This window comes from Lytechinus variegatus, chromosome 16 (genome assembly GCF_018143015.1).
Source record: "Lytechinus variegatus isolate NC3 chromosome 16, Lvar_3.0, whole genome shotgun sequence".
Lineage (NCBI taxonomy): Eukaryota > Metazoa > Echinodermata > Echinoidea > Temnopleuroida > Toxopneustidae > Lytechinus > Lytechinus variegatus.
In genome coordinates this window covers 741,255-754,887 of record NC_054755.1, presented here as the reverse complement: position 1 = coordinate 754,887, position 13,633 = coordinate 741,255, and the positions used below count along the sequence as shown (strand labels likewise).

The following is a 13,633-nucleotide window of genomic DNA, read 5'->3' as shown; positions in this document are numbered from 1 at the left end:
AAGCACAACTGAAGCTGCAGCCACCAATTCTGTCCTTTACCTCTCTCTATGGTTTCGCAAACCAAGTTATGTCATCTGATGTTAATTCCTGAAATTGTATTTTTCTAAAAAAAAATTGAAAGTGAATATTTGGGTAGATACATCATCAGACACATTGCATACCCTCTGTTAGAAAAATATTTATATTCATCTTGTTCCATTGAAATATATGAATTCATGAATTATATTTAAAAAAACCATAAGATTGCATATTGACTTGATTGTGGTAAGCTACTTGAATATGATGCCATAAATGTCCATTGTAAAATTGAAATCTAATTTGTGATTGAATTTGACAAATATATTCAGAAAATAATATTTCACCCTTTTCTTTTCCTTTTCTTTCTGTATTTTCCCTTTCCCCTGCCTTTTTCTGTTTATTTTTGGAGGGCTGGGTCGTGTAAATTATAAGAGGGTTTCCTATTGGCGTACGGATTGGGGTTATTAGGGGCCATAGACCCCCACCCTTTAAAAACAAGACTAAATATGGAAATTTGTGCTCGCTTGCAGCATATTGGAAAACTTGCCTTATACGGCCCCCTAAAAATTTTTGGCATTTTACGCTACTGGCGTTCCGATAGCCCCCCCCCAATACGCCAGTGGTTATGTAGTAAATGTGACCTCTGATTATAATAAAGTAAATAAAAAAGATGGAAAAGCAAGAAATGAAAAAAAGATAAACTCAACATCTTAATATAACCAGCCGTATTCCAGAAATAAAAATTTGTAAGGTTTAAAAGGGGTTTAAAATGATATTCTGGAGCTTCAGATATAATTTGTTACCATTGCTAATTAACGAAAAATATGCAACTGAGTCTTTGTCAATTATTCATTGATTTTTATTCAATTCTCTTGATTCTGTTAATTCTTATATCTACCGTTAAATTTCAAGCGTTTTGTTAACTTTTTTCAAAGTTATACTTAGGCAAAAGTGGCACAAGCAGCAGGAAATTGCATTTTGGATCATTAGAACTTGAATTAAATGTTATACGCTTGGTCGCTTCATATACGCTTCTTTACTCCAATTAAAGGAGGGGAAGGCATTAAAGGGTGCAAAGTTCGTCCACTAAAAAAAAGAAGTCTCGGCAGCAGCCATAGAGAATGGATAAGCAGCTGTTATAGTTTTTTTCCTTTATTGTTTGTGTCTTGACTGTACCTTATCTTGTCGACGTGTGGTTTCGAAACTTTCGGGATTTATTTTGTCTAGGAGCGATTTCTTGTAGTAGAACATACCAAGTTTTCCAAAATATGGCTTTTCCAGCAGGTGAGCACAATATTAAAAAAATAAGCAGTGTTTTGTTTTCAAAGAAAGTGAGGAAATTACTTGTTATAGAGCAGGAAACTGTGCGGTGCAAGGTGGATAGTCCCGTGTATGTCATTTCGTGTAGACCTGGCTACCGGTACCGTATACGAAGTTTGTGCAGGCTCTTACAAAAAGTACAGACTGCCGTTGGCATATTATCGTACTTTTTGCGCTTGTCAAGTGCTCCATTCCACTCCACTTCACTACCATTACACTGCGCTCCACCTACCCGAACTTCGGGACTATGAACTCTATCGGATATTCCGAGTGACAAAGGTGGGATGGAAATGTTATCTATTGTAAAAATTAGAAGAAAAAAAATATAACAAGAAATAAAAATAACTTAATTTCTTACTCTTCACCCGTATTTCACTCCATGTCCATCCTCCGGTTATCCTCATATTATCATAATTGGTGATTTTGGGCCATTTTCAATTTCCTCACACGTATTATTCACGGCCGATTTCAAAACATTGCATGCGATCGGTCACAGGTCAAACAGCATAAATATTTATATTATTATTATTATGGTACTTGCCACTGATTGCATGCGATGTTTTGAAATCGGCCGTGAATAAAACGTTTTTATCATTTAAAGTGGGTTTACATTTCATTTTTCATTTAATTCTTGTTTCTTCACACTTTTTCCAAGTTTGACAATGATTAACAAAATGAAAATCAAGCCTAGCCATTTCATGTAAATCACAACTCAGTGTAAAGCAAATATTGTCATGATGGCCTCAGTGTGTGGGGGAGTGGGATGGGGTGCAAAGTACTCTATGAAGTGTTTTTGGCAAGGAAAAAAGGTAAAAGATATCCTCAAATCAATTTTACTAGCTAAATTCCACGTGATCTTCATGATTAAGGTCTACTTTTATTCGCATAACTATTTCAAAGTGTGCGCAAATCATTTTTCATTATTCCCTTTTTAAAAGCAGGTACGGTAAGTGGTGCTCACTTATGCGGAAGTATTTTTGACAGTTGTAGGGGAGACCGGGGTTAGTTGGAACTCCTCAATTTATTGTTATTAATAATACAACTGTTGTATTATCAATAACAATAAATTGAGGGTAGTATTTCATAAATTTACTTTACAGGCTTTAAAGAAAATTACAATGTTTCAACTTACTCCATGTTCCAACTAACCCCGGTCTCTCCTTTCATCATTTGCCTAAATGGATCTGTACCAATGTTAAAATGTGGAAAAAATTCAAGTTATGTATAATTTTACAGGATTTTTTTAAAGTGTAAACTTTTTTGATATGTACTGTATACACTGTATCCTTAAATTATTGCAGGCATAGAAACTATTGGATGAAATGACAATTAACTGTGGTGTTATGACTTGTTACATTTTTTCCTATTTCATTGCTTGCTCCACATGTTCTTCAGTTGTTTCACTTCGGTGTGCTGTACAGCAGTATGCCTGGGGACGGATTGGTCTTGATAGTGCAGTAGCCAGCCTCAGTCAGAGTTCTAATAAAGACTTCACATTACAACCAGATCAACCCTATGCTGAGGTAAGAACAAAATATTCTTTTTTTTCTGTAATATCTTGATGAGGGAATTTTTTATTTAATTGGTAATCACCATCAGCAAGACTCTGAAGAAAGCAAAGTTTAACAGCAGTATCCTAAAAGTAGATGTCATTCTTCTTCGAAGTGAACTCTGCATGGAGGCATGCAAAATGGCTTTTATCACTCTTTAGTTTTGTTTACATTAACTTTTAAATATATTTTTTCCTTTGTTTGAATGACCAGTTGTGGATGGGCACTCATCCCAAGGGTCCCTCTATCGTTGGTTCATCCGAGCATGCTGGGATACCCCTCAGTGACTTCATCGCTAAGCAACCAGAGTGTCTTGGGTCAAAGGTCAGAGCTAAGTTTGGTGATCAACTTCCTTTCCTCTTCAAGGTGCTCTCCGTCAACAAGTCACTCTCCATCCAGGCCCATCCAAACAAGGTAATTTATTTGGTCTACTTCTCAGATACTGTATAAGCTGTTATTTTAACGGGGGGGTTATTTTCGCGGATTTTGTTATTGAAAACATCCTGTGTAGAGAAAGAACGTGTGTGTGTGTATTTAAGTTTTGTCAGAGGTGTATCAATCAGATATGATTATTTACGTCTGGGACCGACCTTTATGACGTCACCATCCGAAAGACATGACCAGGGCTAGAACCTCGAACCTCTGCATCAATTTGTAACTTCCCCACAGCTTGGATTACAGGCGCACACCACAACGCCCAGTTTTGTACATATAGAGGTATGCACCTCTATGTGTACAAAAAATAAGGTATAGAATGTACAGTTAGTGATTCAAAGAGTTAGCTAGACTTTTACTTGTTTTTAATTTCTCAAACAAAATCAGAGCCTAAACTATTTTTTAACATAATGAATGTTATTGATATTTATTCACTCACTGTAATATTACAATGTATTTTCCGTGAAATAATTTTATTTTATTGTCATCTGATTGACTATATACACACGTATTGGCAGCTATTTGAATACTCACATGACCAGAGCTTTCAAAGGTGTAAAATTCTGTTCACAAAAATTTTTGCACTGAAACCAACTTTTAAAAAAGTGAATCTAACACACATCTTCAAAAGATTACTCTTACAGATCAAACTGTGACATGATGACTTTTTATATCTAAAGGTATAAAAAAGTGAAATTTAAGCCACTTTTTTTGCACTTTGTAACTGTTTTTACAGGTACATATTTATGTATAAATGACACATCAGCATGAGGACTCTGAGGAGCATAGATTTGTACATGATTTGCCCTAGTTTTGCTTCTTTGAAAAGCAAGTTTCGTACATCTTCCGATCACGAATTTAACAACCTGCGAAAATGTCGGGATCCCCGAGATTCGCGAAAACTTCTGTACGCGAAAATAATAGCTTGTACAGGAGTCTAATACCACTTAAACCCATTTCATCCACTATCAATTTGGTCTAATTGCCATATAATCAGACCGGCCTCGAGGCCAGCTTTTGCCGGTCTGGGTCTGGGCCTTGGGCTTGGGCCGAGTCATATGTACAAAGTCTGTGGGTGAAGGTTTTCACCTGCAGCCTTTTGACTCAGAAGTACTGGCTTTGACTACATCCCTGCTACACTACACACGTTGTACTACCCACTTAATGTATTTCTCAGTTAGTCTCATGTCATCTTGGTCATAATTATTTCATATTTTTGTACATGTTTGCATGATATGTCTTCCATGTAACAAATAAGTTGCAGCAATATCAGTGGTCAGTTCTGTTTCCTTCATTCTTTGGAAGACAAAATTTGAATGAATATAATGTCACAAAATAAAATACAAATCAATATGTGGGGATATTACATCATCAGTTCCACCATTGCATCATGATGACATGCATAGAACTGTTTCACCAAAATAATGCCCAACAATGTTGTTTAACTTTGCTATTCCTTGTCCGAGTTTGATGGACTTTTCAGTGTATTGTCTGATTTTACTTTATCTGTTCTGATTATTTTAGTTTAAGCTTGGAGTAGCTCTTAAATATTGTTCACTCTTTGTATCACCTTGCGTAAAGTTTATTTTAGACTAACGTTAGTTGTCACAAATGCAGCTCCTTAGTATATATTGATACAAAATTCAGTTCAGTTTAATAAAACACAAAGGTGAATTATAAAGTATGTTATTTCATATCAGTACTTTTTGTTTTGATTTGTCTTTCTTAGGCCCATGCTGAGCAGTTGCATTCAGTGAGACCAGATAAATATCCTGATCCAAATCATAAACCAGAAATGGCCCTTGCTCTGACTCCATTTGAAGGCATGAATGGCTTCAGACCAGTATCACAAATAGTCAACTTCTTAGAAAGTAAGTTAGTGTGTGTGTGGGGGGGTGTGTGTGGTGGAGGGGGGGCTTTCATTGCATTCTCTATATGTTAAAAGTTAATGATCCCCCCTCCTACCTTTCTTTATTTCTCTCTCTCTCTGTCTCTTTCTTTGAATTTATTACATTAAATTTGCCCTCTTCCCTGTTTGACCAATGTTGGGATGAATTTTGTTATATTCTGCTTTGTGTAAACAGCAATGTGTTTATAATAGTAATAATAGGCATTTATATAGTGCCGTCTATCTAGAAATATTCTATTCCGAGGCTGAGATGTTATTATCATTATTATTATTATTATTACCCTGACTTTATTAAATTTTCTAATTGATGTTATTACTTCAAATTATTTATGTTATGTTAGTCGAAAATAGTACAGCTGTAGTTTCAAAGCTAATGGTTATCATTCATATGTTTTAATCTACTTTCACTTTTTTCCTCTAATCTTCTCGGCTAGAACTGAAAAGCTTTAAGTTAAAAATGCATTTGTATTTATTTTTCCCCCCTATTTTGAAAGTCATTGGTTGAAACAATTTTTGAATACCCTTTATATTTAGTCTGATTTCAAAATAGGTTTATCACTTTTTGCTATCAGATGTACCTGAGCTCAAAGCAGTGGTTGGGGAGGAGAACGCTGCATCTCTGTCTGCTGCCCTCAACGCCAGTAATGGGAATGGATCATCAGAGGAATGCCGGGCTGGGCTAAAACGATGTTTGTCAGCAATCATGAATAAAGATATCAATGAGATGACATCTAAACTGGAAGCATTGATTGCAAGACTCAAAGCAGAAGGTATAAAAATCTTTAAAATCAAGGTTTATTGTCACTACATCATCGTAGATCTAGATTGGGGACATTTGCATAAACTTAACTTTGTGAAATCATGAATTCCTAAGCTGAAAAATGATCACATTGAAGATCGCAGTCTCAGTTAAGCATGTGTCGGGCAATGCTTTATGATTGCTTGGAAATAGACCCACACCAGGCTAGAATGCCATGCTTATTTTGCTCATTTCTCAGCAATCACACATTCTATACCAGAATCATTTAACACATTTTTTTTTAATAAACATAGAATCATTTTATTGGATACTGTTCAAATTCATGTTGCGATTATTACCACAAATTATAATGTTTAATATTAATGATTTTATCCCTTTTCTTGTTCTTTACAGAGGCCGGGGGTCAGGATCTAAGCCAAAGCAATGGATTGTTAGTTCTTAGGTTATATAGTCAGTTCCCCGGTGATGTAGGTTGCTTTGTTTCCTATCTCTTCAATCACATCACACTTCAACCAGGAGAAGCCATGTTTCTAGGACCCAACGAACCTCATGCGTACCTATCTGGAAGTAAGTAGAGGAATGTCAGATCATCCTCAGAGCCATTTCATAACTGACAATTGTGTGTTTCGCTGATGTGGTTTACGGTACACCATGTGGAGTGTTATAGAAACAGTGGATAGAAGAAGAGAAGATAGGAATAGGCGAGAAAGTGGAGATTTGAGAGTAGAGTATTCTTTCATGGAAGTAGTCCTGAAACGGACTGTAAACCAGAAGGAATTGAGCTGAAGTAGCTGAAGACGGACAGTCAACCTGTCCGAAATGTCGAGTCTCTCTACTACTCATCATCTCTACTCGCCGACTCAAGCCAGCATCTCCTCATCAGCTCTACTACTCAAGCTGTTCTCACTCATCAATTCCTTCTGGTTTACAGTACTTTTCAGGACTACTTTAAATAAAGAATACTCTACTCTCAAATCTCCACTTTCTCGCCTATCCATTTTTTCTCTTCTTTTATCCACTGTTTCTATAACACTCCACATGGTGTACCGCAAACCACCTCAGCGATTGTACATGCCACCATGCAAACCTTCAAACAACATCTGAATTGTGTGTTTCATACATGCATTTCATTTACGTCTTTACCATGACATTTTTAATGTAATCAATGCATGATGTATCAGGTTAACTCGATAGAGCCACCAAGACTGCAGTTTACAGTTGTTAATGTCCATCAGGATTAGACATATCAAACTCTGTCTACATGTAATTTAAGTAATTGTATTCCGCATAAAGAACCTTGCAATAGTGTTGTGTTGTCGCTGGATCTACTGCTCTTTTACTTTCAACCAGACTTTAATGAGACGAGTCGATGCAGGATGTACAGTTCATATATACATTTAGTAATTAAAGATGATTACTTGATGATAATGACAAATACATGAGTAAGTCTGATGGTGACTATACTCGCAGATGAAATAAATGCTGCAAACTGATGAAGTATACTTTTCTGTAGCTCTAAACTCCAATCTCTATTCCATCTGTATGCTGGAACAATCTGTAAAGTAATCTGCTTTGGGTTCAGAAGTGAACCCCTTATATATTGGTCTGGTCTAAACTCTTTACAACCAAACAGGTGTTGGTCAACCTTGGACGCATGACCAAAACAATCTGTACGTCATAACTTACTCTGAATTGGGGGAGTTGACCTTTTAGGGAGAACATGAAATGTAGTGAATAAGAAACCCATAAAATGTGTGTGCGTCAGAAGTTTAGCTGGAAGAAGAATGAGTAATACTTTCTAATGAAAGTTGGAGCTGGTATACTTCCTGTAGAAGTATTAATTAAGTATTGATCATGTATTGATATAACATTGAATATGTGAAATATGTCTTATCACATAACAATAGGATTGGTCAAAAGTCAGTCATGTGATAACGAGAGTAGTTTCCTCCACGATTATCAATCACAGTGATGGAACCCATCGGATCATAACGCATTATAAAATTAATCCGAGTTCATGCGAAATGAAGAGGTCATTGCCCCTCAATTGCTTTGTTCCATCATTCTCCATTGCATGCCGTGACAATCGTGCAAGATGCTTGCACACAGTTTACATACGCGCTAGCATAAAAGCAAGCATATCGACTTCAAAGGAATCCTTGACTTTTTAAAATCAAACTTTCTTCTTGTGGAGACATATGAATATCAGTTTCTTTGTTTATAGTGGTTTTCACTTCATCACCAAGCTGAATGTACTAGCTATCTTTCGTCAGCTTTGCTTCGGAAAGATAGCTACATCCAGCTTGCCTGATAATATGCCCATCACCTTCACAAACGTTGATTATTTGCTTACTAAGGACAAATACCTGAAATGTTAACAATTATTCCATGTTATGTTTGTCTGTTGTTGTAATTTTCTATCTCAATTTGTACTGATTAGAGTTCTAAGAACCCAGATGATTGATTGAGCAATCTTTCTTTGACAGACTGCATAGAATGCATGGCATGCTCAGACAACGTAGTGCGTGCAGGACTCACCCCAAAGTTCAAGGACATCCCAACACTATGTGAGATGTTGACGTACCTCCCATCAACGGCCGAGGAGAGGATATTCCCAAGTAAGACAGACCCTAACGATCCCTACATCACCATCTACAACCCTCCGGTACCTGATTTTGCAGTCGCTCGAGTCAAGGTACAGAATATCAATGTCTTTTATGCAGGGATGCCTGTCTGTTTTCTTTTTTTAAAGAATTATTCCTGGTTTACTTGAGTGGTGTATTAGAAGCTGTGCTTTTCCAGGGCTAATACTTGTCAAACCTTATAATAATAATAATATAAATATATTTACTCAGGGTATCCACTTCAGTTTCAAAAACTGTTCTACCAGCGGGCCCTGCTATTATTATTACCCCTGCTTTAGCTGAGCTGCCTAGGCGCTCAAGCATTCAAGGAATTTTTTCCTATCGGGTACCCATTCACCTCACCTGGGTTGAGTGCAGCATAATGTGGATGATTTTGCAATGTCATTTGAGGGACAGGAGCAATGTGCATTATTGTGCATTTATTTTAACATCGTCATTATCACTGTCGTTATCACAATCGTCATCATCATCATTGTCATCATCACCATCACCATCATGAAAATAACTCATCATCATCACCATCATGAAAATCACTATTATCATCATCACCATCATGAAAATCACTATCACCATCACCATCATGACAATCACTATCATCATCATCACCATTATCATCATCATCATCACCATCATGAAAATCACTATCATTATCATCACCATTATCATCATCACCATCATGAAAATCACTATCATCATCATCACCATCATGAAAATCACTATCATCATCATCCCCATTTTCATCATCATCACCATCATGAAAATCACTACCATCATCATCACCATTATCATCATCACTATCATGAAAATCACTATCATTATCACCAGCATCGTCATCAACATCACTATCGAGGGTTCCCAGCCCATCAGGGAAAATTGTTTTACTTTTTTCTAGTCAGGGAAAAATCAGGGAATTTAATTTTTTTTAATATCTAAGATCAGGGAAAAAGGCTCAAATGAGGTAAAAATCAGGGAATTTTGATTGGCCCATAAGTCAAAAGCATAGTAGTAACTCAGACCTGTTATATTGTGTTGCATATCAAAGCAATAATGGTGGTACTAATTAGTTTTATACTGAAAATACATGTAATTCACTGCAACAACTTAGAAAACATGCTATACTGGAAATGGGTTTACATAATTATCAGGCAATTTTTACACTTCATCAGGAAATTATCAGGGAATTTTGTTTTCTTGAAAAGCTTGGAACCCTGACCATCATCGTCATCATCATTTCCATGATCATATTCATCATTACCATCATCATCACCATTATTATTACTACTTAATATTCTGTTTTTATCATTTCATGTGGAAGAGCCGTGGTGTAGTGGTTCTGACTCTCGCCTTGTAAACAGAGGGTCGTGTGTTCGAATCCCACCGTGGTCTAGCGTCCTTTGGCAAGGTGTTAATCCACACTTGACCCAGGTGCTAAATGGGTACCCGGTAGGATGCGAAAGATATTGTATGTTTGAATTTGCCAGCGCCATAATGAGGCTGCGATGAATGCAAGGAATGCTCCCCAGGGAGTGGAAATTGTGCACTTTTCGTGCGGGATTTAAATGAATCCAATGACCGGGGTAATAATATGCTGTAACGCGCTTTGAGCCATTCTGGGAGAAGTGCTATATAAAAATTGGCTATTTTTATTTCTACAACTGTTATATTCCTATCATTTTCATTACTGACATTTGAATGAATTCTTTTTCCCACTCAATTTTCTCCAGGTCCCAGCTGACCAAACAAGCTACAGTCTCCGCGCTGAAGACAGTCCTAGCATTATTATCATCATTGAGGGACAAGGTGAGGTTGCACACCCCTCGTTACCAAATGGACAAGCCCTGTCATTCTGTAAGGGGTCAGTATTGTTTCTCTCAGCCAATCAGAGCCTGGCTCTCAATTTAACCAATGGGCTGCTGGCTTTCAGAGCCTTCTGCCCCCTTGATTAATGGTGCTATACGCTTGGGAAATCATGAATATTCATATCTCTACCCACACTTCTTTTCTATTGGCTGTTTACTTAATGATACAAGTTTGGAATCATCTGACTGTAGGCTGTCTGATTCTGTTGTATAATAAACCTAATCAATATATACCGCGCGTATCAAAAAAAGTTTACACTTTGAAAAAGCCCTGGGAATTGAAAAATATACATGTGGGTAATTTTTTCATATATAATCTTGGGGTTGGGTCTCATCTATCCAATGAAAGTTAAAGGTTTGACAGAATGTTACACTTGAGTGAGTACTGTCCATTTTTTTAAAGCTCGCAGAAATCTGTTTGCGCAGAAATGCTTGTTTTCACCCTGTGTCAAGGGGAAAGGGCGAAATCAAACTTACCCTGCAAAACATTTCTCATACATTTCCCTTGCACTTTTAGTCAATTTAAATGAAACGGATTCATTCAAGCATTTTGTAATAATTTTGCCACCCAAATTGAAATTTCAACTCTTAGTACACACAACCTTTACCCTTTTTGTGCCAGCTGGATCTGAGGACATAACTGAATCTGAACAAAAGTTTATTTCAGACATCTCCAGCATTTTTTCACTAAGTTTTTATAATTTAAGGTGGGTTTACATTTCATTTTTCATTTAATACTTGTTTCTCCACACTTTTCTTAAGCTTGACAATGATTAACAAAATGAAAATCAAGCCTCAGCCATTTTATGTAAATCACAGCTCAGTGTAAAGCAAATATCGTCACGATGGCCTCAGCGTGTGGGGGAGTGGGATGGGGCACAATGCAATCTTCAAGGGTTTGGGGCAAGGAAGCAAGTAGAAAAAGGTAAAAGATATCTTCAAATCAATTTTACTAGCTAAATTCAACGTGTTCTTCATGATTAAGGTCTACTTTTATTCGCATAACTATTTCAAAGTTCTGCGCAAATCATTTTTCACTAACTTTTCAAAAGTAAGTGGTGCTCATTCAAGCGGAAATATTTTTCGACAGTTATATCGTCATTTGCTTAAATGGATCTGTACCAATGTTAAAATGTGTAAAAATTTTCAGGATATTACAAATGTGTAGTTTTACAGGTTTTTTTTCAAAGTGTAAACTTTTTTTTGATATGCACTGTATATGACTGAAATTACTAGTACTGAAAATAAATTTAGTATTTTTATAATCAATATTTGACTTTCAATAGTCCGTGTTCTAGTATATTTATGTAAGTCATCGTTGAACTGCAGGTATATTCTACTACGCGTATTAGAATCCAAGAACACTGCCCATTTCTACCACTACAAATAAAGACAAATCAGTGTGATTGAAACAAATGTGTGATGTATTAAAAATTTGAACGATTTAATCTTTAGAGGTAAATCTTGTTAGATTGCATAAAAAGAAAACAAATTGAGAATGACCCTCCTTCGTTAGTGGTCATTAAATTTTCATTTTTTTCATTAAGATTTTTCTAAGTGTTATAGTTACCAATGTTATACATTGAAATGAAAGTATGTTATTTGTATTTATTTAGATTTATTACTTCCAGAATTATTTTTATATTTTTTGCTGAATTTTATGTATAAATTGTGATTTATTAAGAAGTTATTAGTTGCAATAGATTTGAAAGTTGTGATTTTTATTGAGTAAAAGTAATGATGTTGATCGTGATGATGATGTTGATGGTGATGATGACGGTAATGGTGATGATGATGGTAATGATGATGATGATTTTGATAAAGATATGATAATAATGGAGATATATTTTTATACTAATGATGTATTTTAACCCAAATAAAAACTCTCCCATTGTCTTTAGATGTCAAAATAACCCTGATTTTTAGGGTTGAATTAATCTTTACCAACAAAATGATCTCTACTTTTAGAGGGTTTATACAACAGGGCCCTGGTTTAACATTGGAGCACCTAAGGCACTATGATTGATGGGATCGGACACTATACAAATATCAATTATTATATGACACCTATTTAGATCCTAGTAATTTGATTGGTTGTTTGATATAATTCAGTCAGCCCATTTTGCAATGACGTCATCGACCGTGCAATTTTGGATCCATTCATCGTGCAATTTGGGATCCATACGATTTTGTTCATTGCACTCGCGCACCAAGAAAGCAGCTCATGCACCATCAGTGCGCATGTTGTAATGACGTAACAATCAACAGACCAAACTCGCACTGCATGAGCACGTTTTGCATCGAAATTCATGAATTTCATATTAAAAAATTCAATTTTTTTAGGTGTCATATAAACCAAATATTGAATGTATTTTCATTCGTGCAATGGACAGAAATTTCATCTTTTACCTCCTGAAGTATTCTGTCCATTGCACTCATAAACATTCATTATTTGTATACTATTCTTCTTATTTGAATATACATTGTTAGTTTTCATTGTATCATGTACAATCAATTTGTCTCAATCTTTCTCATTGTACTAGATATTCTTGCAATAGTGAGATAATTTTTTCATTGCATTGTGTAGCTATTTCACCCAATAAAAAAAGCATTATATTTCTTTATAAAGAATCATTATGGCTGTATTGTGATTGTATTTAAAGAGAAATTCCAGTAGTTGCAGTAAACACTGATTTCATGAGAAAGTCTGTAAAACAAGGCTTAATTGTCAGTATATCATCGAGGATCTAGATCTGGTAGTTACATAAACTGAACTTTGTGAAATCTTGAAATCTACGCTGAAAAATGTTCAGACTGAAGATCCCCAACACAGATAAGCCCACGTTGGACAGTGTATAATTATTGCTTTGAATGTCGGGCCCGATGCTCTTCCCAAATCCTGTGTTTATTTGCTGATTTCTCAGCAATTACACAATTGCTTCCAGAATCATTTGGCACATACACTGGTCATTTCATTGGATTCTGTACGAACTCATTTTGATATCGTTACCAAAACTAGCATTTACCTTTAATATCAAGTTTATCAACTTACATCTGCTTTGATTATTTCCAGTTTTAATTTCAAAAGGGTAGGCTCTTCAGTTGACAAAGGCTCTTTTTTCCACTAAGTGAAAAT

At 35.9% G+C, this 13,633-nt stretch overlaps 1 protein-coding gene across 1 annotated transcript; it reads left to right on the top strand.

The window, feature by feature from the left end:
* Window positions 1-1,176: 1,176 nt before the first annotated feature.
* Window positions 1,177-12,287, top strand: LOC121429951 (mannose-6-phosphate isomerase-like). Its single transcript, XM_041627213.1, has 9 exons — window positions 1,177-1,303; window positions 2,735-2,862; window positions 3,103-3,303; window positions 5,054-5,195; window positions 5,806-6,003; window positions 6,387-6,560; window positions 8,480-8,688; window positions 10,363-10,726; window positions 11,714-12,287. The coding sequence occupies exons 1-8, from the start codon at window positions 1,288-1,290 to the stop codon at window positions 10,582-10,584; spliced, it is 1,290 nt and encodes a 429-aa protein (XP_041483147.1). The 5' UTR covers window positions 1,177-1,287; the 3' UTR covers window positions 10,585-10,726; window positions 11,714-12,287.
* Window positions 12,288-13,633: the final 1,346 nt, after the last annotated feature.